Genomic DNA, 22,832 nt, shown 5'->3' on the forward strand with positions numbered 1-22,832 from the left:
AGAGAAAGACAAATACCATATGCTAACACATATATATGGAATTTAAGGGAAAAAAATGTCATGAAGAACCTAGGGGTAAGACAGGAATAAAGACACAGACCTACTAGAGAATGGACTTGAGGATATGGGGAGGGGGAAGGGTAAGCTGTGACAAAGCGAGAGAGAGGCATGGACATATATACACTACCAAACGTAAAATAGATAGCTAGTGGGAAGCAGCCGCATAGCACAGGGAGATCAGCTCGGTGCTTTGTGACCACCTAGAGGGGTGGGATAGGGAGGGTGGGAAGGAAGGAGACACAAGAGGGAAGAGACATAGGGATATATGTATATGTATAACTCATTCACTTTGTTATAAAGCAGAAACTAACACATACACACACACAAAGAAATTTTTAATGCAAAAAATTATATTATCTTTAAACACAATAGAAGTCAATTATTCAGAAGTTTCATTATTTGTTGGTTTACTTGAATTCCTAAAAGTTTTCCACTTGGGAACATAAATAAAGTAGGATCTTAAACTCTCAATAGAAAGTTTTATATAGTAGACTATAGGAATGAGGAAACTAGTTTAAAGTTCTGTCTGCCACTGTTAGTTTTATTTTACTTTGGACAAGTCACAAACCTCTCTGGGCCTAATTTTCTCCATCTGTGAAATGAGGAGTTGTTCTGTATGATTTCCAAGGTCGCTTCCAGCTCTGAAATTTTGTGCTCAGGAGCAAGCTTCATCCATGCGTCACTCAGGACAAGGTGTACTTTTATCTCCTACATTATGTATTTGGATTCCACTTAAGATTTCACTTGAAAAGGCTTTTTTTCCCTAAAAGCCAGTGCCCGGATCAGTCCCTTCTCCATGTAGATGCGATGGTAGCTACACTGTATTACGTGTAGGTATGGGTAACGTGTTGCCTGTGGGATTCTCCAGGAAGCAGAACGGAGATGGTTTAACACAGCAGGATCTTGTTTTGTTTTGTTTTGTTTTAATTAGGAAGTCCCTTTGGGGTCAACACCTGTGGGAGGGAAGAGAAAGAAGCAGCACTGGGCAGAGGGCAGAGTTGAACCGAGATGCATTCCAATGGCAGCCTCAGCCAACCCCTCCAGGGAACTCTGGAGCTAAACTGGGCCAGAGTGGCCAGGGCTAGATCAGTCATTGCATATGCGGAACCTGGGAAGGGTGCAGACTTGGACAAGGCTGCTCTCTCTGCAGCCTGTAGGAGAACTGACAGCCAAAGACGATTGCCGACAACAACTCCTTCCTTTAAAGGGGGATCTGGGCGGTGCATTTCTGGGTCTGTTGTAATTTGTGACCACAAAGAAAGAAAAAAAAAAGCAATCAGTACTGTTTTATGAAACATTTTCCAGTTTTGTGTTTCTAGAATCTTAGAAAAGCCTATACATCACTAAATTATCATTTTATAAACAATGTTCTACCCATTATCTCATTATCCTATTTTATTTTCTTTTTAATACTTGTCACTATCTAAAATTATATTATGTACTAATTTATTATTTCATGAGTAGAGTGTAAATTTCATCATGGCTAAAACTATACTTACCTTGTCCTGCACTGTATCTCAACACCTAGAACAGTGCCTGGCACGGCATAGGCTATAAAATGAATAAGTAAATAACTATGGAATGAATGAGGAACAGACAAAAAGTACACAGTGAATGAACTAAATACCAGATACTAAACACCATCCTGTTTTGGTTCACTGAACATAATGGATTAAAATGGTTGAATAATATTAAATATCTTTATGGTTTGAAAGATTAAATAGATTTTCTCCAATAATAGCACTCTAGACAATAAGAACATGCTTAATAAATATCAAAATATAAGAATAAGAGTGGAGAATTTTTTTCCCCACCCTTGACTGTTACAATAAAGACTGCAGACATATCCTAAATTAGTTAAATCATATATATGACCAGATGACCATTTTATATAGGAAGTAAACTTACTTTTAAAGGCCGTGTGTAACTGGTAAGGGCATGGTTTGCAATTAACTGTTCTGCATCCAGAATAAAGATGCCCTGATTTTAAGAGGACAGTTCTATCACAGATCAAGTCCAAAAAATATAAAGTGGGACACTGAAAATTTTCCTTTAACATCAGGATTTCAGGTTGCTTCTCTACAATCTTTGCCTCTACTCTGGTCTTTCCCAGGCCCTGAAGGGATCCTAATCTAATCTTCCCTTTGAGCAAGAATGATTTGATAAGTCTAAAGGTATATTCTGACAAAATAAACTTTAAGCACTTATTTCTTTTCCTCTTGCTAGTGTTGCCACACTGCTTTTTCCAATAGCAAGAATATCACCTCATCTCTAGACTGTTAGCTCCTCGAGGACATCTCTCTTCACGTACCACCTAGATGGGTGTCTGTCACATAGTAAGCACTCAATAAGATGTTTTGTGAACTAAAATGAAGATGACCTTTTATAAGACACAACTCTACACCTCAGTTCTTGATTATTCACAAATGAGTCCAGGGCAAACTCTTAATCCAGATTAGTTTTTTTTGCTGTAGCCTAGGCTGCCTCTGAGCCTCCACCATACACCTTAAAACCATTGGGTGTACAGCAGTAGCAAACAGATTTTAATATTGTCCTAAACAACAAAGTCTGTTTTTTTAATTTGTCAGTTAAAAGTTATACTTTTATTTTGTTTAAGTCTAAAATCAATTACTGTTACTTGCTGCTGCCTTCTATTAATATAGATCACGAGACTTTAATATATTAAAACTCTTTGTTTATTAATCAATTTGTTGTTTCTAGTATGCCTAATGAACTCTGGTCATCATGGCCCTCTTTTAGAGATTATTTTTAAAAAATCATTCTCTTCTAACTCCTAAAGCTTTACTTGACCCTTCCTATTAGTCAATGTTAGTGGGGTTTTCTTTTCCCCCTTCTTTAAAAATAGAACAGCTTTCACCATTTTCGTGGGAGGAAAAAAAGAGAAATGTCATTGAGGGGATAGGATGTTCTAGTTTAATTTTCACTTGCTTCAGTGGCCTTTCCTGTTATTTTTCCTGAAGAGAGGGGCGGGTTCTTTGACTCAACTCACATTTGGCAGAGTAAAAGTAAATTAACACATGAAGGCAATGTTTCTTAAACAGAGCAGTCATACAAAACACCTCTCTATAGTAACATCTTTATCCTCAGCGTTCTGCTAGTCATTTTCTCTCCCCAATAGCTGTCCTTCCAGGTGAAGATATCCTTTTCCATCTTCTCGCCTTCCTCTGGCCCCAGCTTTTGATAGCTGCACCTGCTTAGGCAATCATTTAATCATTTTGAACAAAATGAAAGAGATGGTGGGTTTGCTGATCCCTTCTCCACAGCGTGAAAAGTATGGGATCTATAAAAAGACGTCTCGTCACCAGAAAAAAAGCCATTTTTAGACCCGCTTCCCCCCCACAGGCCCCGCCCCGCAATGTAAAGGTGTGCTTGTGTGTGTGTCACTGTTTTGCGACTTCCTTAGAGTACAGAGTGGCAGGTTTTTATGAAATACAAATTTGAATTATGTTAAATAATAACAAAGAAAATGTCATTTTTCCAGAATCTCCTCAGAGCTATATTCTTGAGCTTATTTATTCAGCAAACATTTTTTTTGAATGCCCACAAAGTATCAAGCACTATGCTAGGTGCTGGGAAGACAGATTTTTCAAACCACATTTACTCTGCCTTCAAAAGGCTCACAGTCTCAGGGGCTTCCCCAGTGGCGCAGTGGTTGAGAGCCCGCCTGCCGATACAGGGGACACGGGTTCGTGCCCTGGTCCGGGAAGATCCCACATGCCGCGGAGCGACTGGGCCCGTGAGCCATGGCCGCTGAGCCTGCGCGTCCGGAACCTGTGCTCCACAACGGGAGAGGCCCGCGTACCGCAAAAAAAAAAAAAAAAAAAGCTCATAGTCTCATACAAAGGCGAGTATAAGTATGATGAGGAGTGTGATAAAGGTATATGAAAAGCATAACAGAGTCCAGTAGAGTGGTTTCCAAGGTTAATTTCAAGTTAACCTAGAAACTCTGAACAAGTGACCACAATATGAATCCTCATTTTGGAAACATAAATAGTCAGACATTTAGGGAAAAACTTCTAAATAAAAGTAAAGCCCTTTGTCCAGGGAATAATAGTAAAGTTTTTAATCTGAAGAAGTTTTACTTTTTATAAAGAAAGGACATTATAAATTTACCAGGTTAACACAGACTTACTTAAAACTGGTCCCCAATTCATATTGGTATTTCAAAGAGCTATTTTGTTCGTTCCTGGATGAGAATGTTTTAAGGATAAATTATAAACAAGTCATATATTTTGCCTTGGTAAGGTAGAACATGATATTTGTTCTTAAACTTCTGAAATCATTCTTCAACATCAAAGAAGATGTTGGTCCTCTCATCAACATTTGTAAATCATATGCAGCGGTGCTTAACTGCATAAAATAGCAAATTCACCCTTTCCAGTATTGATCTTAAAATGTGTTCAGGTCGGAAACTCTGGGAGGCAAGTATAGTCATTTTCAAAGGGGCTGCTACTCGAAGGGGTGATGTAACCAACAGACCACATACCCAGTAAAGCTGATAGTTTAATTTGTTCTTACTTGCTTCTCAAGTCACATTGCCCTCATTTTAAAGTTGCTTCATTTTTTAAGTCGTCTGCAGAGTTTTGAACTTGTTTTAAGCAATGGTGTTGAATATTTTAAAATTTATTTCCCTATGCACTTGGATATCCACTGTTAGACTAAAATATTGCCTCATCCTGTGGTCTCTTGTATAATATTTGGAGACTTAGTGTTGGTGATCTCTGTTATGAAGCTAGTACAAAAACTAAGAAATTTTTTATAAAAATTTTTTTTAATTTTAAGGAGATGCAAGGGATTACACTTTTAGCATTAGCATTATTTATTATATTTAAAGTAGATTAAAATTTTTTGACCTCTTCTCTCAGACTAACTTCTAAAATAGCATTATTTTTTAAATATACCTTAGTGGGTTATTTAATTAAGCTACATGTCAACTAAAATCACTATGGTCTCAAGTTTTAATTTTTCCAGTGTATTCCAATACCCTTGAGTTTAAAAACTTAGTAAATATGATGTGACTTTTAATTTGATAAGCAGGGTCCTAACCTACAAGTGTTAATTTTTATCTGAGAGAAAACAACTAATATTAAAGTTATACATATTTGCATATGAATGTGTTTTGTTTTATTCTGTTATGTGAATAGTGTGGATTCCACAGGTTAGCTTTGTAAATCAAGTTACCAAATTTGAAATTTAGCTGCTGCCACAGCATTGAAGAGCTCCCTTTCAGTAAGTACACTTAATGTTAGCTAACTAATACTCACCAAAACTCTGACCTGTAAAACCACAGGCCTCTACCTAGCCTATCTTTTCTGATTGCTAGCATTTAGAAGCATCTTGCTTTTCTGGGATTATAATATTAAGTAAGAGCAATTTTGGAGTTAATGTAATTTATTAATAAATATCCAGCAATAGGAATGGTAGTAGATCCCAGTGCCTTCCTCTCTAGAACCTTAAACCTAGATGCATAAATCCCACACCTAATCTCTCTTTGCCTGCTGAAATAAGAATTTAGATTTCCCAGGAAATAACGTAGAAAATTTTAAATTGACCTATCAAGTATTTTTTTATAAATTTCAAAAATATGGGTTGAGATGCATTTTTAATCTATAACACTATCTAATAGAACTTTCTGCAGTGATAGAAATTATCTGTATCTGCACTATTTCACTGTGGTACCCATAGTTAGTGGCTAGCTTGAAACACAGCTGGTGTGACTTAGAAACTGAATTTTACATTTTACTAATTAAAATATCCATGTGGCTAAAGGGTATCTTATTGGACAGCACAGCGGTAGAATATCCCTTGAATTTGATATATATGCCTTCAGTGGTGTTAAAGGTCCCTTCATTATTTGAAAGCGAAATAGACCACAATACAGTAAATTTAAAAAAAACCCTCTAAATATAGACGTAATGGTAAATACCTTCCCAACATTCTGAAGCATTCTAATTTTATAAAAGGGAAAAGAAAATCAACCCAATGATGAATTTAGTCATGGGTCTTCTCTTTTACATAGAAACCTGGATGTAAAATTTAATTTTCCTCAAGGAGTTTATGTGTTTTGACTTTTCAGCATTTTACACTGTATAATAAAATTTTGTATTTTTTAAAACTCTTTAATTTTGTTTACTGATGAAGAAAAGAGCAATTATAAAAAATTTCAAATAGTCATGGACAAAATGCAAAATTGACTTCTCACAGTGGTTTCTCCTAAAACCCTAGGGCAGTAAGAGAATTAATTTCTCCTTCCCCATGCTGAACATGTACTATTTGAAAATCCCCCATGGTTGTACATGTTTCTGAGCTATTAATTACTACAGTATCTTTTTTTCTGAAAGGTTAGTGCTACTTACTGACTGGCCTCTCCATCTTTTATCGAGCAAAGCATTGCGCTTTGAAAGCATTTACCCCTTTAAAAGTCATTTCAGTTGCATTTAAGAAACATCCATTATTATCTTTCCAAGGAATGTTATTTTTCACTGGGCGTTACAATACGATTAATCATCTTTGCCTGTCAAGAAGCCCAGACCTGATTAAATCAGTCAAGGACATTAAATTCCAGCTTTACTCACTCTGGTGACCATACCGACACTGAGTTGAGGAAGAATTTGTGAAAGTATCATTTTGTTAAAATTGTATGCCTGTCTCTTTAAATCTAAAAAAAAAAAATCCTTTCAGAAGCTGTAGAGAGAAGGTGCTAGAACTGTGTACGATCATGACTGGAAAGCAGGATCCCTCAGTGACTGCCGAATCTTCCCAGCACAAGATAGAGAGGCAGTCCAGCACAAGCCTACACTGGTTCTAGCCAGAACGATGATCCTACCGAACAGATTTCAAATAAAATTAAATTGAGAAAGCAGATCTTTCAAGGGAATGAGGCGGAGGCTCGCTTTTATGTTAAAAGCCACCAGCATCCTCCTTGCTAGACATGGACATGACATTTTTAAAGGAATTATTTGGTTACAGCGTTTTAAGCAAACTGTTCTAAGGAGTCTGTACATTGCCTTGTTTTTTCTATTCTTTTTTTCTTTTGCATATATGTAATTCTGGAGGTAAAGAAAAAGCCTGCCAGGGATTCAGAAGGCATCCCACTAGCGATCAGCTGACATTCCTAACTGAAGGCTGCAATGTGTTGCTTATTCATTTTGTACCGTGGGAGCTGCGGGGACTAGCAGAGAGCTAAACTATGCATTTCAAACAGCAGTGCTTGTGCAGAAAGAGGGGTGAGAGAGAGGCAGCCGGCGAGGAAAGAGCACAGCTGGACTTTCTCCTTGTTTTTATCCATTTCTGCAGGATCATGTATTCATAAGGGATGAGGCGGGCCACGGCGATCCCAGGCCTGAGCCGCGGCCTACCCAGTCAGTTCAGAGCCAGGCCCTCCACTACCGGAACAGAGAGCGCTTTGCCACGATCAAATCAGCATCTTTGGTAAGCAAACACCCCTCTACCCACCTTCCCTTCCTTCCCCTCCTCCCCATCTGGCAGCCTCTCGCCCTCCCTGAGCCTCTCTGGGCTTCATGGATGGGAGGAAAGGAGTCAAGAATGTTTTCTCCCTCCTAATAATTTTATTCATTTTAGAAAAAAATCTGTTGGCATAGCAACCTGATCGCAGATATTTTAGCATTGTCTACGGCATGGAAAAAAAAACCCTTTGTGTGTGTGTGTGTGTGTGTGTGTGTGTGTATTTATATATGCTGTATGTGCAAAATAAAAGGCCTTTGAGATGAAGTTGCTAATCTGTCCAGTTTTGTAGAAGCTATTTGTCTTTTCATTGAAATAATAATGCTAAAAAATATTTTAAAGGTATTTGGTGTGTGTGTGTGTGTGTGTGTGTGCAGAGCACTATGATTCTTTTTGTATAGATACCTGTGTGTAATGTGTACACACACATCGAAAGATAAAACACAATTTTTAAAAAATATATGGTTGCTGGCTAATGTATATAATTGTAGGAAATAAGGTACTTGCTTCCCAGGGATGGATTGCTGTTTCGTCTGGTTCATTCATTTATTTATTGCAACAATGGTAGTGGCTGCACTTCCCCGTTTAACCCCTGAAGAATTTCCTGGCACCGATAAAGCAAGAAGGGCTTTGTAGGAGACGGTAGGGATGGTTGTGGAAGAAAAGATACTGTAGGATCCTTCAGCATTTTTACTATTGCAAATGTGATTGCTGGATGCCCTTGTAGTAGCAAAAGGGGTGTGTGCTGGAAGAGTTAGTTTTCATGCCTCCGCCCCTTGGCCCCCAACGCGTGCGCGTGCGCACTCACACACACACACACACATACACGCACAGACACACACACACACATCGTTTCATCCTTGGCACTCTAAACTCTTTAATCATTTGCTTCTGAATATCACTTCTCAGCCAAAAAATTATTGAAATATTAGTTGTTTTGCTCAAATTGATGTTAGAGGTCACATGGGCAGGAAGAGTTAGTGTACACTGCCTGGCTATTACATTTAGAACCTATGATGACATCATCCAAGGCCGACCCAGAAATGATTATTTTTCTTGTCCTATTTTTAAAATCTGATTTCCACTTTTATTTCTCAAGTGTTTTAAAGGCTTCATTTATCTTTGGGATTGATAATGGTTTATAATTTTAAAAAACCCAAATATAAGGAAAATGGAAATTAAAGCACCTACATATTGCTATGCCTGCTGCTGTCTGAAAGCAAGCAATTTAATTTAGACTGCTTACAAATAAGCCTGGCTTTAAGTTCCTTTGTATAGAAGTTTCCTGTATTCTCTTCAATGGACAATTTTTCATTTTAAATGCATGCCATACTGTGTAATGGAGATCTTAAAATGTCCACTATGTATTTGCTAATGATTATTAAGCACCTACAAAGCATGCTTTTGAGTCTAAATAAAACATCATGAAATTATTGAATAATAAATACCTTCATACCATGATATCTGACAAAATAAGAAATATGGTGTGTTTAGAATATGACTACTTACCACTGACTCTTGTGAAACTTGTACCTTTATCCAGACCTGTGCATGTTGAAATGAGAGGAGAAATGAACAGCCACTGAGATTCAGAGCACCATAAGCAGGTTTTGAATGTGAAGCAGACATTGTATGTGGGTTTTCCCCCTCTGGGACAGGTTCTCTTCTTTTCTCACTTGCCACACCCTCATCCCCACATCATATATTCATGACCTCTCCTGCCGCCCAGGAAGATCACTACTGCCACGCCAGAATGGTCTCACTCTCACATTTGTGAACTCACCCAGGCTCCTCTGTGTGTATATCAGCCATCACAGTCTCCCTCTCTGTGAATGATGAAAGCTGCTTCCCTACTAGGCTATCTCAGGGCCATGGGCAAAGTCCTCAGGTACCCCTCTGAATCCTACAGGCTTCGTAGTGCCCACCCAGAGAACAGCTGGGATCAGTCTCTCTGAGGGACTTTTGATTTGCTAAAAGGCCCCTGCACCTATATTAAGTTAAAAACAGAGTGGCTGATAGGCTGTTGCTGTAGCCACAAAATAAGGTGTTTTATATGTAAAATCTTCTCCAAATGTGATGCTTTGGGAGTCACAGTGGGATTGATGCAAGTTTATCAGCATTCATTGGTATTTGTATTTAACAGTTTTTAGGGAGAAAAAAATTAATGAAAGGGAAAAGTGGTATGGTTTTGAGTGGTTCCATGTCCCATTTTGGACAGTCTAACTGTTGGTTAAGATTAACAGTTGTGGATATTTTAATATATATTACTGAGTACTACAGTTCTACTACCCATCATATTATTTGTTTTAAAGGCTTATTCCAATAGGAATATATAAATCAGGACACTGCAACATCAAAAAGAAGCATCTAATTTTTAAAAACTTATCTCAACCCTTATTGTTTTTCGTGGACCCCTGCTCAAATGATAAAGTCTAAAATTACTTAAAATGACATAAAAATAAGAACAAGATCATGGAAAAATGAAAGTCCAGGGCACTGAATAATCAAGTCATTGTTGAAACCTCACTTCTTACAGTTAGTAGCAATACAATATTGATTTATTTATTTTGGTTTTACTCTTTCTTTATAACCTACTAGCAGAAGTGCTAACAAACCATAGAGTGATCCAAAAGTGAACAGCAAAAAGAAAAAGAATTTAGAAATTAGTTTTTCAATTACTAGATAATAAGTGATACGTGTATATTTTAAAGAGACTTGCATACTGACAAAAAAATTGCAATTCCTCAAATTTTTTATATCAGCCTACCTCTTCTACATAAACCTAAAAGAAGCCTAGCTCTGTGGCTTTTCCACTTATCATTTCTTTCTACATTGTGCTTTTTTTTTTTGCGGTACGCGGGCCTCTCACTGTCGTGACGTCTCCCGTTGCGGAGCACAGGCTCAGCGGCCATGGCTCACAGGCCTAGCCACTCCACGGCATGTGGGATCTTCCCGGACTGGGCCACGAACCCGTGTCCCCTGCATCGGCAGGCAGACTCTCAACCACTGCGCCACCAGAGAAGCCCTACATTGTGCTTTTGAATGGAGCTGTTGACAAATATATTAAGCCAATGGGCTACAGGCGTTTACTGCTGGTGTTTTTATTAGTTTGGCACCTTAAAACTGAGATTTTTTATGTTATTATGCACTGTTGCACAATTACATTTGTAACAAAGGACCTTCATACCAGAGGAAACCCTGAGGAAACTTTAGAATTATATATATATATGTGTGTATGTGTGTGTATATATATATATATATATATATATATACATGTATATTATGATAATTTCAGTGTGAAGATTATTGACCTTATTTTGAAAAATTAGGGAAAGGAAGGGCATTTCATGGAATCTCTTTTACTTTATCCTTTTTCTTCTTCTGTTTGAAAGTTCACATTGGGCTGATATGTTATATGAGAAAAGGAGTTGTTTATATAGTTCTTTGGAATTACTACTCATCTGACTTCTTGGGCTTTTGAGATGTGCCTTCCTTGAGTTTTTGTTGTTGGTGAATGGAGATCCTAACATTTTAATTAGATTAGTGACCCATGGGAGTGTTTTCAGCTATTGTTATATCTGATGTCATTTCCTAAAATTTCATAGTGTCCTGGGTCACCAGCACTTCCCATAGTAGATGTTACTATAGAGAGCACCAAGGCCATATCTATAATACAGTTCAGCTTCTGGCCTTCTTTTAAAGGAATTCTCACTAGAATGCAGTGGTCTTACTACACATGTGAATTTATGTTAGAATGCACATTAGGGAGAGGAGCATGAAACTCTTAATTTCTAATACCAATAAAGCATGTAAGAGAAAATTATTATTGTTCTATCCATTCAAATATAGGCTCTTTGGCTTTACCAGATTCAATAGAAAAGCTCATGTAAAAATGGAATCTTCACTTGCTTTGTAAAAATGTAACATAATCATTGAGCTAATTGTGAAATTGTATACCTAAATGAGTCTGATAGACAAGGATAAAAATATTAGAGCCTCAGCAGTAAATGCTACTGTTTCACCTCTCATGTGCCCTGCTGTTCTGTTTCTAAATGCTTGAAAATGTGTTCTCTCCCTGAATAGTGTACCAGAGCCTGCTTATCAGAATATTGCATATCTCCTCTTTCCTTATTCTTGGCTTTTTAATCTCACTAAGATCATTGCTGATATTGTTTTTCACTTGTGCTACTGCCCAACCCACATGACCAAAGTCTCTCAATAAACGTGTTGAATGAATAAATGAATGAATGAGTAAATGAAGTCTCTTCCAGTCCTGTTATCACAGGAGAATTTGGATTTATAAGTGTGCATTTCAAAGTTGCTCATGTCAGTTTTTCTGTGTAAGGCAGAATTGCCTGGATCAGTCATTACTTTTATTATGAATTTAAAGCGTTTTTTCCCTAGGTGTTCTAAAGAGTGGAATGTCAGATTTCTGATGCCAAAATGTGACTCATTGTATTCTTTTTAAGAACTTGCTATAAATTTTATTTGTTCTAAGTGCTGAGGTAGCCAGTTTTATCATATGCATTATTTTGTTTCTTACACATAACTAATCTTATAAGTTGACTTTGATCTTTTAAGAGGGTAACATTATCAGCCACCCTCCTCCTCTTTTATCTTCAGTAAGTTGCTTATTAGCCTTCTAGTGCAGTGTTCTGTACTTGGTAGGCATACAGTACACTTTGGATGAAGTGGTTTGTTTTAGGGCCAAATTTTGCTGGAATTAAGTAGGGTAGAATGCAATGGATGTAGAAACTTTCTGAAAAAAGTTCAGCCTTCCTTTATGGTTCTTTATTTTTATATATTATTCCAGGTATATGAAATAGTTAATTCAGAGTCTGAAATTATATATACTTGTAATCCACAACCTGGATATAAGTACAGTTTTATTGTTAAACTGGCCTTTCTCTTGGATCCACTTCTGGTCTGTGTCCCCATCACCAGAAATGCTTAGTTGAGGGGGAACAGGAACCTATTACTCTTAGCTTGGCAGAAGATGGAAACCAACCCATATAGAACATCTCCTGTGTGTCAGACACCTTACTAGGCACAAGTGTTATTTCATCATAGCAATAGCTCCTCTTCAAGATTTTGAGAGACTTCAAGAAGTTATATGTAATTTGCCCAAGATCAGTTATATAGTGAGGGATGGAATGAGATTTGTCTCCTAGCAACCTACTAAGTGTGGCAAGATGATGCTGCCCATTTTTCATTGATCACATTTTTGAGACTACCATTGTAAAAGCCAGTCACTACATTTCTATAAGTTCCTCAAATTTTTAGAGTTATTCAGTTTGTAATTTAGGCTTAACTCTCTCCAGCACTCACTTTTTTGGGTGTTTGATTTCCTCTATTACTTTTTAACAGAAAGCTTCATTTCTTTTCTACCTTGGTGATGTGAATTTCCTCAGGCAATTCAAGAGCCTAGGACCTTAGTTCAAATCCCAGGCTTTATAAAAATTAAAAAGGTAAATTACATGTGAAAGCACATTGTATAAACCATAAAGCATGATTAAAATCATGAGCTATTTTTAATTCTGTTGACCAAATAGCATATTCATAAGCCATGAAGTATAAACTTAAAACACACATGGAAAAGAAAAACACACATGGTGTACATAACTGTATAATAATATATTTTTATATATTTCATGTTAGACTTCATGAACAAACTGTTGTTATACTTTTATTTAAATTCATCTATCTAGCTTGAGCGTGGAATTCTAAAACTCAGTATCTCTAAATGTACCTAAAAAGACAATTACTTTGAAACTTAGAAATTATAGTTGTAACAAATGAGAGGTGATATATTACGAGTTTAAGAAAGTGATTATCCAAATTATGGGAAGCATTCTCATTTACAAGCAAAATGTCTCTCCTGGCATTCAGTGCTGTACAATGATAGCATGGTGAGCTTGTATTTTGTCTCTGCCACATGCTTGTATGATCTGGTATGCGGTAGGACCACCCTCTTCACAGGGACTCACCCACCAATTAGGATAGAAAATGTTCTTGACACAAGTCATTTCCATTTTATCTTGGGGCTGCCTGGTTTAAGGAAATGGCCATCCTGAGGATATTTTGTGGACCACAAGCCAGTCAAACATTCTGCCAGCAAGCTTTAAATGTGTCATGATGGCTGTAGAGTGTGCCGTGCCTCAGCTTTGGGAATCTGATTAAAGAAGGGATGCTCAAATAAGAAAAAATAAATTTATGAGTAAAACACGTCTCAAACCCGTTACCCAAGAACAGACACTTTACTGCCATATTTGTCTGAAAAAGAAGTGAATGCAAAAAGGACTAAATGGTATCCTTTCTGTGATTGGAATGTTTTTTCCCTGTAATTAAACTTCAGAAAGGCACAAGTATAAGAAAGTGAAACACATGCATTGTTTCAAACTACTTCCTCCTTAAATCATGAAATAAGTACTTTAAAAAAAACGTTATAATGATGACAAAACATTATTATTTTCTGTAGAGTTTTAGGTGCCTCTTTGGTGATACTATCCCTTTTTTTTTTTTTTTCTTTGTCTTGAAGTATCTTCTGTTCTTACTTCTCATCCTTAAAGAAGATTGTCCTTTAGAAAAGAGAAATGAATATAAGAAACCTAGTGTTAGGTTCAGCTGGAAAGGTTTCAAAGTTCGGCTTATGTTTAATGGTATACTTTGATAATACTATCCAGTTACAGAATAGTACTCTCTTGATAGTAAGGACTCAGTCTAGTATGCAGGGATACCTTCTAAAAAGAGCAAAGAAACAAACTGTTCTTTGTACAAAATGCACTTTGACCCACAAACTGAAAATAGTAGAAAGAATTAATAGCAGCATGAAAATTTCCAGTAAAACTTGTTTGAGGGTTAGGTTGGGGAGAAGTGTCTTATAGTAGTAGATCAGAGTGACTGAATTACTTAGTGTAAAACAAAACTAAAGTGATAATTGTGTAATTAAGGTTTTCTACTAAAATAGGGATGATTAGAAGGAAGTGAACAGGACAATAATGAGGGGTTGTAAATTAAAGGAAGGACTGGAAAATCAGAAAAGGTTTAATAGAAAGAAACAGGAGATGCAGAAATTTACATTTGCAATCTTCAGTTTGTTGGATATTCACTTGAGAATGGATTAAGGAAAAATTACTAAGAAAAGTAACCATCTGGGGCTTCCCTGGTGGCGAAGTGGTTGAGAGTCCGCCTGCCGATGCAGGGGACACGAGTACGGGTTCGTGCCCCGGTCCGGGAAGATCCCACATGCCGCGGAGCAGCTGGGCCCGTGAGCCATGGCCGCTGAGCCTGCGTGTCCGGAGCCTGTGCTCCGCAACGGGAGAGGCCACAACAGTGAGAGGCCCGCGTACCACCAAAAAAAAAAAAAAAATGTGTAAAGATATTTTGGCTGAATGAATATATTAATCCCCTTAAGTCTCAATTTCTTCATCTATAAAACGGTGGTGTTAACACCTACCTTATGAGTGAATAGACTGAATAAGTGAATGAGATGGTTTGTAAGATTAGAGATAATATAAAGAGTACCCAACTCAGTGCCTGGTACATGTGAGTGTTCAGGAAATGGTAATTAAATTGATGGTGACAGTGAGAAATAAAATTATGCCAGAGGGCCCTTCTGCTTTGCCTGAAAGTTTCTCTTCCACGAATCTGGTTACCTGAGTTCTGTTCCCCAACCCAAATCAGGTTACACGACAGATCCATGAGCATGAGCAGGAGAACGAGTTGCGGGAACAGATGTCAGGTTATAAGCGGATGCGGCGCCAGCACCAGAAGCAGCTGATCGCCCTGGAGAATAAGCTGAAGGCTGAGATGGACGAGCACCGCCTCAAGCTACAGAAGGAGGTGGAGACACATGCCAACAACTCGTCCATCGAGCTGGAGAAGCTGGCCAAGAAGCAAGTGGCTATCATAGAAAAGGAGGTCAGTATGCGCACACCTGCCCTCCTGCCACAGCCAAGCCAAGCCTGTTCCAGTCCGCAGCATCCTGCGAGCTGGAGGCGGGAGTGGTGTGCTTTTTGGGGATGGAGAGACAGTACTGCTTTGGGGAAGGGGGTCCAGGTTTTATGGGGCTACTTAAAATTGTCATTAAAAGTTAAGAGAGTAACTGAAAGTATATATTGCATTCTTGTCCATTCAGATATATTCTGAGCATCAGTCCCCTGATGGGGGTGTGATACACATAAAAAGAACCAACATGCTTCTATCCTATGGAAACTTGCACCACTCAGGTCTGTTACTGTGCCTGCCTCACCCACAGTCCTCTTCAAAAGAAAACTGCTCTACAAATAGTCCCTTTTAGTGGCGATAATCCCTGCCTACAACTGATTGGACTAGGGATGGGCACCTGACCAATGGCAGCAAGTAATTGTTCTGGCTACTGCTTGGGTCTTCTAGGGACCATCTCTCTTTCCCATCCAGGTTCTACTAATTTTAAAAACAGACAAGAAGGTAATGGAGATTGAGTCAAAATATCACTTTATTACTGATAAATATTAGATAGGAGAAGTGATTTATATCTGAATGGGAACAGGCCTAATAATACCGAACAAAATTAAACAGACTTGCCCACCTAGGCACTGGCAGTGCTAAACCAGTCGCCTTCCCCATCCCCACCCCCGATGAGACTTACGTAGTATGGAAAAGCAGGGGTGAATTTGTGCTCCCTGGGGATGGAGTGGCTGGGGACAGGGTGCCAGGAGTGTTTCAGTAATTACTCTCTCTCTCTCTACGTGGAAGGAAACATCAGAATTGTAGAAGCATTCCCCCAAACAGCCATCAACCTATGAGGCAGTCTGGCATGTAAACCTCTGCCCAAACAGGGGCGATGTTGATTAAATAAACCAGTCAGAGTCTTTCCTGGGAATTTGATTTGGTAAATATGTGGAAAGAATTGTTCATAATGGAAAAGTTGTTGATAATAGAAGCTAAAGGTGAAAAGATCCATAGAAAGAACCATAAAGCATACTTCTCTCTCTGTTCCCTAAGTATCTCATCGTACATATGTGCTTCGTCTAGATGGTTCCCTGAAACTTAGATTTGGTTGCTTTCTTTTGATTGGGTCATCTTTTGTTTGGTCTGTTTTCTATCCATTTAGGAGCCCCTAAAATGTCCTGATATCCAACTATTGTGGATTATAGCAGATGCCTCAGGAAGCAAAATGTCATTAACTTTGCCTATTATACTAAAGATGACCCCATTCAAAAATCTGATAGTTGAAATAACCAATTAGAGAGTTAAGTTCTTGGAAAAAAACTGGCCAGTCATCGTTATTTATCCATTTTTATAATTTAACCCTTAGGCCACCAACAATATGATAAAAATCTTTTATTATAATCCTTAGTTCACCTTTCATACCATGTATTTTGTATGTGTTCAATAAAACATGTTTATGGTTTACCTTCATGTTTTTCCCATAATTGGGAATATATTTTTCACTGGTAAAAATTTCAATTTTTTTTTCTTGTCTGTTTAAGATACAAGAGAATCAAAACAGGCATTTACTTATCTGTGTTTTCATTGTTTGTTCAAAAATACTTTTGCACTCTTTTAATGCATTCGAGAATATAGACAGCTGAATTCTGTATGAAGAACAATTCATCCTATATTACATTTGTTATTTTATCAGGCAAAGGTAGCTGCAGCAGATGAGAAGAAGTTCCAGCAACAGATCTTGGCCCAGCAGAAGAAAGACTTGACAACTTTCTTAGAAAGTCAGAAGAAGCAATATAAGATTTGTAAGGAAAAAATAAAAGAGGTAAGAATACCGATAGTTTGTAGTCATCAAGTTGCCATTAGAACGGCTGGAACTTAAAATTGCTTCGTCTTACATTGTGATCAATAGTGTAACCCATTGATTCTCAAACTTTCCAGTGGAATCACCTGAAGTGGTTATTAAAACAGATTGCTAACCTACCACTAAATTTTCTGATTCAGTGGATCTGGGGTGAAGTTTCAAATGTGCATTTCTAACAAGTTCCCACGTGATGCTGATGGCGCTGGTCCACGCACCACACTTCAGAAACCATTGGCCTAACTCTAATGTATTCTTGCCTACTTCTGGTTTGTTCTCCACACTTCAGCCAGTGGTCTTTTCAAACCATGAGTCTCATCATATCACTTCATGATTTTAATATTCATTGGCTTCCCATTGCTCTTAGGATAGATCAAAATACTAGAAGTCCATATGTGGTCAGCTACCTGCCTCCCCTCCACTCTCGTCTCACGCCAACGTTCCCCCCACCTGCTTACCCCGCCCCTGACTTAGTGCTGCTTCTGCCACTGTGGTCGCTTTTGGCTCCTCAAACGCATCAAGCTCTGACCTTCTCCACCGTCTTTGCTCTCACTCTTCCTTCCACCAGGGTGCTCTCCCCACCCCCACTTCCAGTCCCTTCCCAACCTCCTTGTAAGACTAAGGATTGCTTATTAGTACCATAACTTAAATTTCACTTCCCCAGGGAAGCCTTTGCTTGACTGCCTTGACCAAGACAGGTGCTTCTGGTTTTACAACACTAATTTTCAATCATATATATATGATTGGAAAATATATATATATATATATTTTTTTTTAGTGATTATTTGAGCTATTTTACCCTACTAGACAGTAAGCAGTCAGAGAAAAGACCATGTCTTTTTTTTTTTTTCTTGGTTCATGACTGTATCCCTGTGTCTGGTACATGTAAATATTTGATAAATGAGTGACTAATTCTTGAATGTTTGGTTGACGACCTCTAGTGGACTTAGAGAGTCCCCTTGAAGAATTGCAGTTTGATCTTAAAGCTCAAATTTCTTCACTTATCCTTTTACCAGTACTTACAGGTGAATTGCCTGCAGTTCCATAGACTTTCCTCCTCATGAGACTTAGGACTTCTTATTTGTGGACTAGTAGTGTATTAAGGTTTAATAGCATTCAGATGGGACATTGATTTAATGTATGAAATCATTCATTTGAGCTCATATTCTAAGTTAACAATATGGGACTTAGCAAGATTCCTCTCCAATGCTTTTTTAATTAGGAAGTGAAAGCAAGCGGGTTGGGGTGAGCCTCCGGATCTTTTGCCCTGCCCAGATGAATCACTAGTAATTGTTGGAACCAACAGAAATTTGTATCTGCTCCGCACTGCCAGAATGGAAAGAATCTCTGACACTGTAAGGTCTAGAAAACCAGGTTGTAGAGAAAAATAGCCAAACCAAGAAGATTCACATGCTCTCCATTTTCTTTTAGTTATTGTTTGATCTTGATTATTATATCATAATAGAAAGATGTTGCTGGATCACAGAGATAACCTTGATTTTTCAATAAGAAATTTTGGAATTTTCTCAACTGAAGGTTTTCTTATTTCTAACTCTATGTGTTCACTCATGCTCTGGAGGCCATACTTTATGGCTGCAGCCACTATTTTGAGCATTTGTACCACTAAGGTATTTGGAGATTTGCATGAACTCCATCTTTAGAAGGTTTTCCCACAGAACAGCATTCAAAAGTCCCCACTCTGTCCTCAGGAATAGGGCTATTTTTGGTTCACCATACTCAGTTTTATGAGTTTTAGAGACCACAGGCCTAAATGTATAAGACCTTCAACATGCTCATGGAGAAAAACAAGCCTACAGCCAATTTAAGATCGCCTATATAAGCCTTTCTATGCAAAGCTAGTATTACTCCTTATGAAGTAAAGCTTAGTTCAGACTATTGAAAATGGCATGTATGTTTAGATATTGATATAAAAGATATCGTCCTTGGGATGCAAAACAATATCCGTTACCCCTACTGTTGATAGATGACCGGGGCTTGGGCAATACAGAATGATGAATGGTCCAGAAATAATTTATCCTTGATTTTGGAGTGAATTTTTATGATCGTATTTGAATTTGGGTGTGCAACACAGTGGTTAATGCCAGACCTAGGATTGAAGTCACGGCATCAAGAGATGAGTCCGCCAGCGTTCCTGTGCTGATCCCAGCTTACTCCGTGCTGCAGACAGCTCTTGCTCTCATTGATTCTAATATTTCACTTGAGATTTCACTGGAACAGGAAAGTTGAATGCTGATTTACAAAGACTTCTTGGCTAAGTGCAAAAACAATCTAAGTAAGTGTGTGATGGCCACATCACAAAACATCAAGTAAAATAGCTATTAGTAATTAAAGGAGATTTCAACTGAGTAGTTAACCAAGTATTATAGGTCCAGCTTGTGGGTGTGAACAGTATGAACAAAGAAGGGTGCCCTGTACTTCTCTAAAAGTGGTCTTCTTACTTTCCCCATAGACTAACATCTTCTTAACTGTTCTGATTTATTGCTTTCTTCCCTTTACCCATATGGTCTGAAACAATTATGAACTTTCTCCTTTTGAAAATATAGGTGGTGTATTTACCCTCTAATATCAAATAAAGAATGCTCATTCCTGAAATTCAAACTAGTGACATTTGCAGCATTACCTCGTGTCTGTGACATCTGCCTACTTCTCTCCATCTTGTCACCACCTCCTCTGTCTAAGCCCCAATCGTCTCTCGCCTGGACCTTTGCAATAGCTTCCTAACTGTCTCCGTGGACGTGCTCTTGCCTCCTTCATCCTGTTCTCCATGTGGCAGCCAGAATCGTATTTTTCGAATACGCCTCGTTATGACACCCCCACACGTATATAAAATGCGTTTCCCCTGTGCCAAAACTCAGCGCCCTTGACCTGGCCTGTAAGGTCCGGTAACGGTCCTGCCTGCCTGTCCAGCCTCATCTCATGTCACGCTGCACCACCCACCCTGGCCTCCTGTCGGTTCCTTGATCGTACCATGTTTCCATTAACCCACCTGAAGGGTTTTGCTCAGGCTGTTTCCTCTGCCCGGGGTATTCTTCCCTCTCCTTTCTCGCTGGTTAATTCCTACAGATTTTTCAAATTTCAGCTTAGCTTTTACCAAGATCAAATATTTTTTATTCAGCATCCTTTGAACCAAGTACTTCAGCTGCACGGTAGTTATCACGGTAATCTTCAGTTCGTTTCTGTGGTTCTTTGATTGATTTTTGATTCTAGACTGTAAAGCCCCATGGTGGTAGATACCATATTCTTTTGCTCACCATTGTATCCTTGTGCCTTGCACAGTGCCTGTTACACGATAGGAACTCAATAAGTGTGTGTTGATTTAATGAGTGAACTCATAATTTCTGAGCATGAGAAGCCAAAGACATGAAAACTAACAAGTCTCCTTCTCAATTGATAAGAAAAAAGGGAGGTGGGGGGGAGTGTGTGTGCAACACCAAGCCTTTCTGGCCTTACATTCTCAATTGCTTTCAAAATAATTTAATCTGCATTGCAATGAGCTATTATATTTCTTTTTGCCTGATGAGACTGGCATGTTTTGGGGGGTTTTGTTTTTGTCTGCTTTTGTAAAGGAGATGAATGAGGACCATAGCACACCCAAGAAAGAAAAGCAGGAGCGGATATCCAAGCATAAAGAGAACTTGCAGCACACACAGGCTGAAGAGGAAGCCCACCTTCTCACTCAGCAGAGACTGTACTACGATAAAAACTGTCGTTTCTTCAAGAGGAAAATAATGATCAAGCGGCATGAGGTGGAGCAGCAGAACATTCGGGAGGTATTTATTTTGTTCATAACCACTGTCACTGACTTAAAAAGCAGTAAGCTTTGTGAGGACCATGACCATGTCTGTCTTGTCCGTTCCTGTATCCTTAACCTGTACAGGCATCAGTGCAGTCTGTGCCAGACACAAAGTGGGTACACAAAAGTGCCAGGGAATGAATTTACCACTGATAAGAGAAAGCCCATTTATAGAACAAGGAATCAACCTTTTCCAAGTAAATGTAATAGAATTTTCTCGAACACCTATTATAAGCCATAGCATGCTTTGGAGAATCAAAAGAAGTAGAATAGAGAATTTTTGCTTTTAGCCTGTTTGTCAAAGACTTGCGTTTTTGTGACTCTCCATGAAACACTTAAATAACATAATGGTGCTCTACAGTTATGTTAATTCATTCCGTCATCCAGCACTTACGAGTGCCTTCTTTGTGCCAGGCACTGTGCTAGAGATGCCAGGGCTATTGAGAAGCCATCCTCCCTGCCTTCAAGTAGCCTGAAGTCTAAGAGGGGAAACAGACATGTAACAGACTAATTACAATGTAATGTATTAGGTTTAGTAATAGATATAAATAAACTCTCACAGGCATATAGTCATGAAAGGGCTTGGAGGATTCCCTGATTGATGGGGAGTTGAGGGTTCTGGGAGTGTGGAGTGGAGTGTCAGAACAGGAGTAGTGGGAAGCAGGATGGAGGGCCTTGATTCTTAAGGCAAGACTTTTAGATTTCTGCCTGAAGGCAGTTGCATGGGCATGAGAGGGTTTTAAGCAGAGGAATGACAATGAGAGTTCTTTATTTTGAAGAATTATTGCCTCAGTGTGAGGGTAGCCTAGAGTGGTGAGAAGTAAAGTACACTGAGGTCAGTTAGGGATGCCCTTTCTCTAGTTCCACCTGGAAGAAGCAGTGAGGATAGAGATTAGATCTGAGTGACATTTCTGAAGCAGAACTGACAGTAATTCAAACCAAATGCTGTGAGAATTTCAGAAGAAGGAGGAGTCAAAAATGAATTCAGAGTTTCTAATTTGGGAAATTGGACGAATATGATGTTATTCACTGAGATGAGGAATACAGAATGTGAATCGGTTGCAGATGCAAAGTTCAGTAGGAAATCATTGTGACCTGGAGTAATCCGAGAAGCCCTCAAATGAGCTAGCACATTGGTAGAAACATCAAAGTTGGATAAATATCAAGTGTTAGCCTGCATGAGGGAAACAAGCCCTTCAGGCACATTTAATGGGAATGTGAATTGGTGTAAGCTTTTTGGAGAGCAGTATTCAAATGGGAGGAAAAAAGGGTGGAGCAAACTAAAATTTATTGAACACATGTAATCATGGCCAGGCTCAGGCTCAATCTGTGTTATCTCATCTTATTGGAAGAGAAAGAAACTAAACATTTTCAAGCCAGGCAGTGAGTGATATGGCTAAAATTCTACTTTACAGAGATTAGCCCAGTTTGGTGGTGATGCACAGATTGATTTTTAGAGCGTGCATTGTCAATGGGGGCAATATTGCCCCCCCAGGGGGTCTGTTAAAAATGGGTTCTTGTGGGGGAGGGGGTCTTAAGTATTACAATGTCTTGTGCCCCTCTGAAGGGCCATAGTACATGAAAAGCTATACAGTGTATCTGTGGTGTTAACATTTCAGAGGTGAGGATGATCTGGAAAGGGGGAAGTCTTAAAAGGCTCCTGATGGGGACAGTAATAGGGGA

The 22,832-nt window shown here is 38.6% G+C and overlaps 1 protein-coding gene across 3 annotated transcripts in view; it reads left to right on the top strand.

The window, feature by feature from the left end:
* The window catches only part of TAOK3 (TAO kinase 3), a 186,428-nt gene that overhangs the window by 147,116 nt on the left and 16,480 nt on the right, over nt 1–22,832 (top strand). For all 3 annotated transcript variants that reach the window (XM_022598028.3, XM_022598027.3, XM_089894505.1), the window contains 4 exons: nt 7,378–7,512; nt 15,229–15,465; nt 17,171–17,299; nt 20,923–21,126. In XM_022598028.3, the coding sequence (XP_022453736.1) occupies nt 7,378–7,512; nt 15,229–15,465; nt 17,171–17,299; nt 20,923–21,126 (705 nt within the window). The remainder of the gene's footprint in view (nt 1–7,377; nt 7,513–15,228; nt 15,466–17,170; nt 17,300–20,922; nt 21,127–22,832) is intronic.

Source organism: Delphinapterus leucas, chromosome 14 (genome assembly GCF_059928025.1).
Source record: "Delphinapterus leucas isolate spDelLeu-1000000601 "Yukka" chromosome 14, BTC_Dleu_Yukka2, whole genome shotgun sequence".
Classification (NCBI taxonomy): Eukaryota; Metazoa; Chordata; class Mammalia; order Artiodactyla; family Monodontidae; genus Delphinapterus; species Delphinapterus leucas.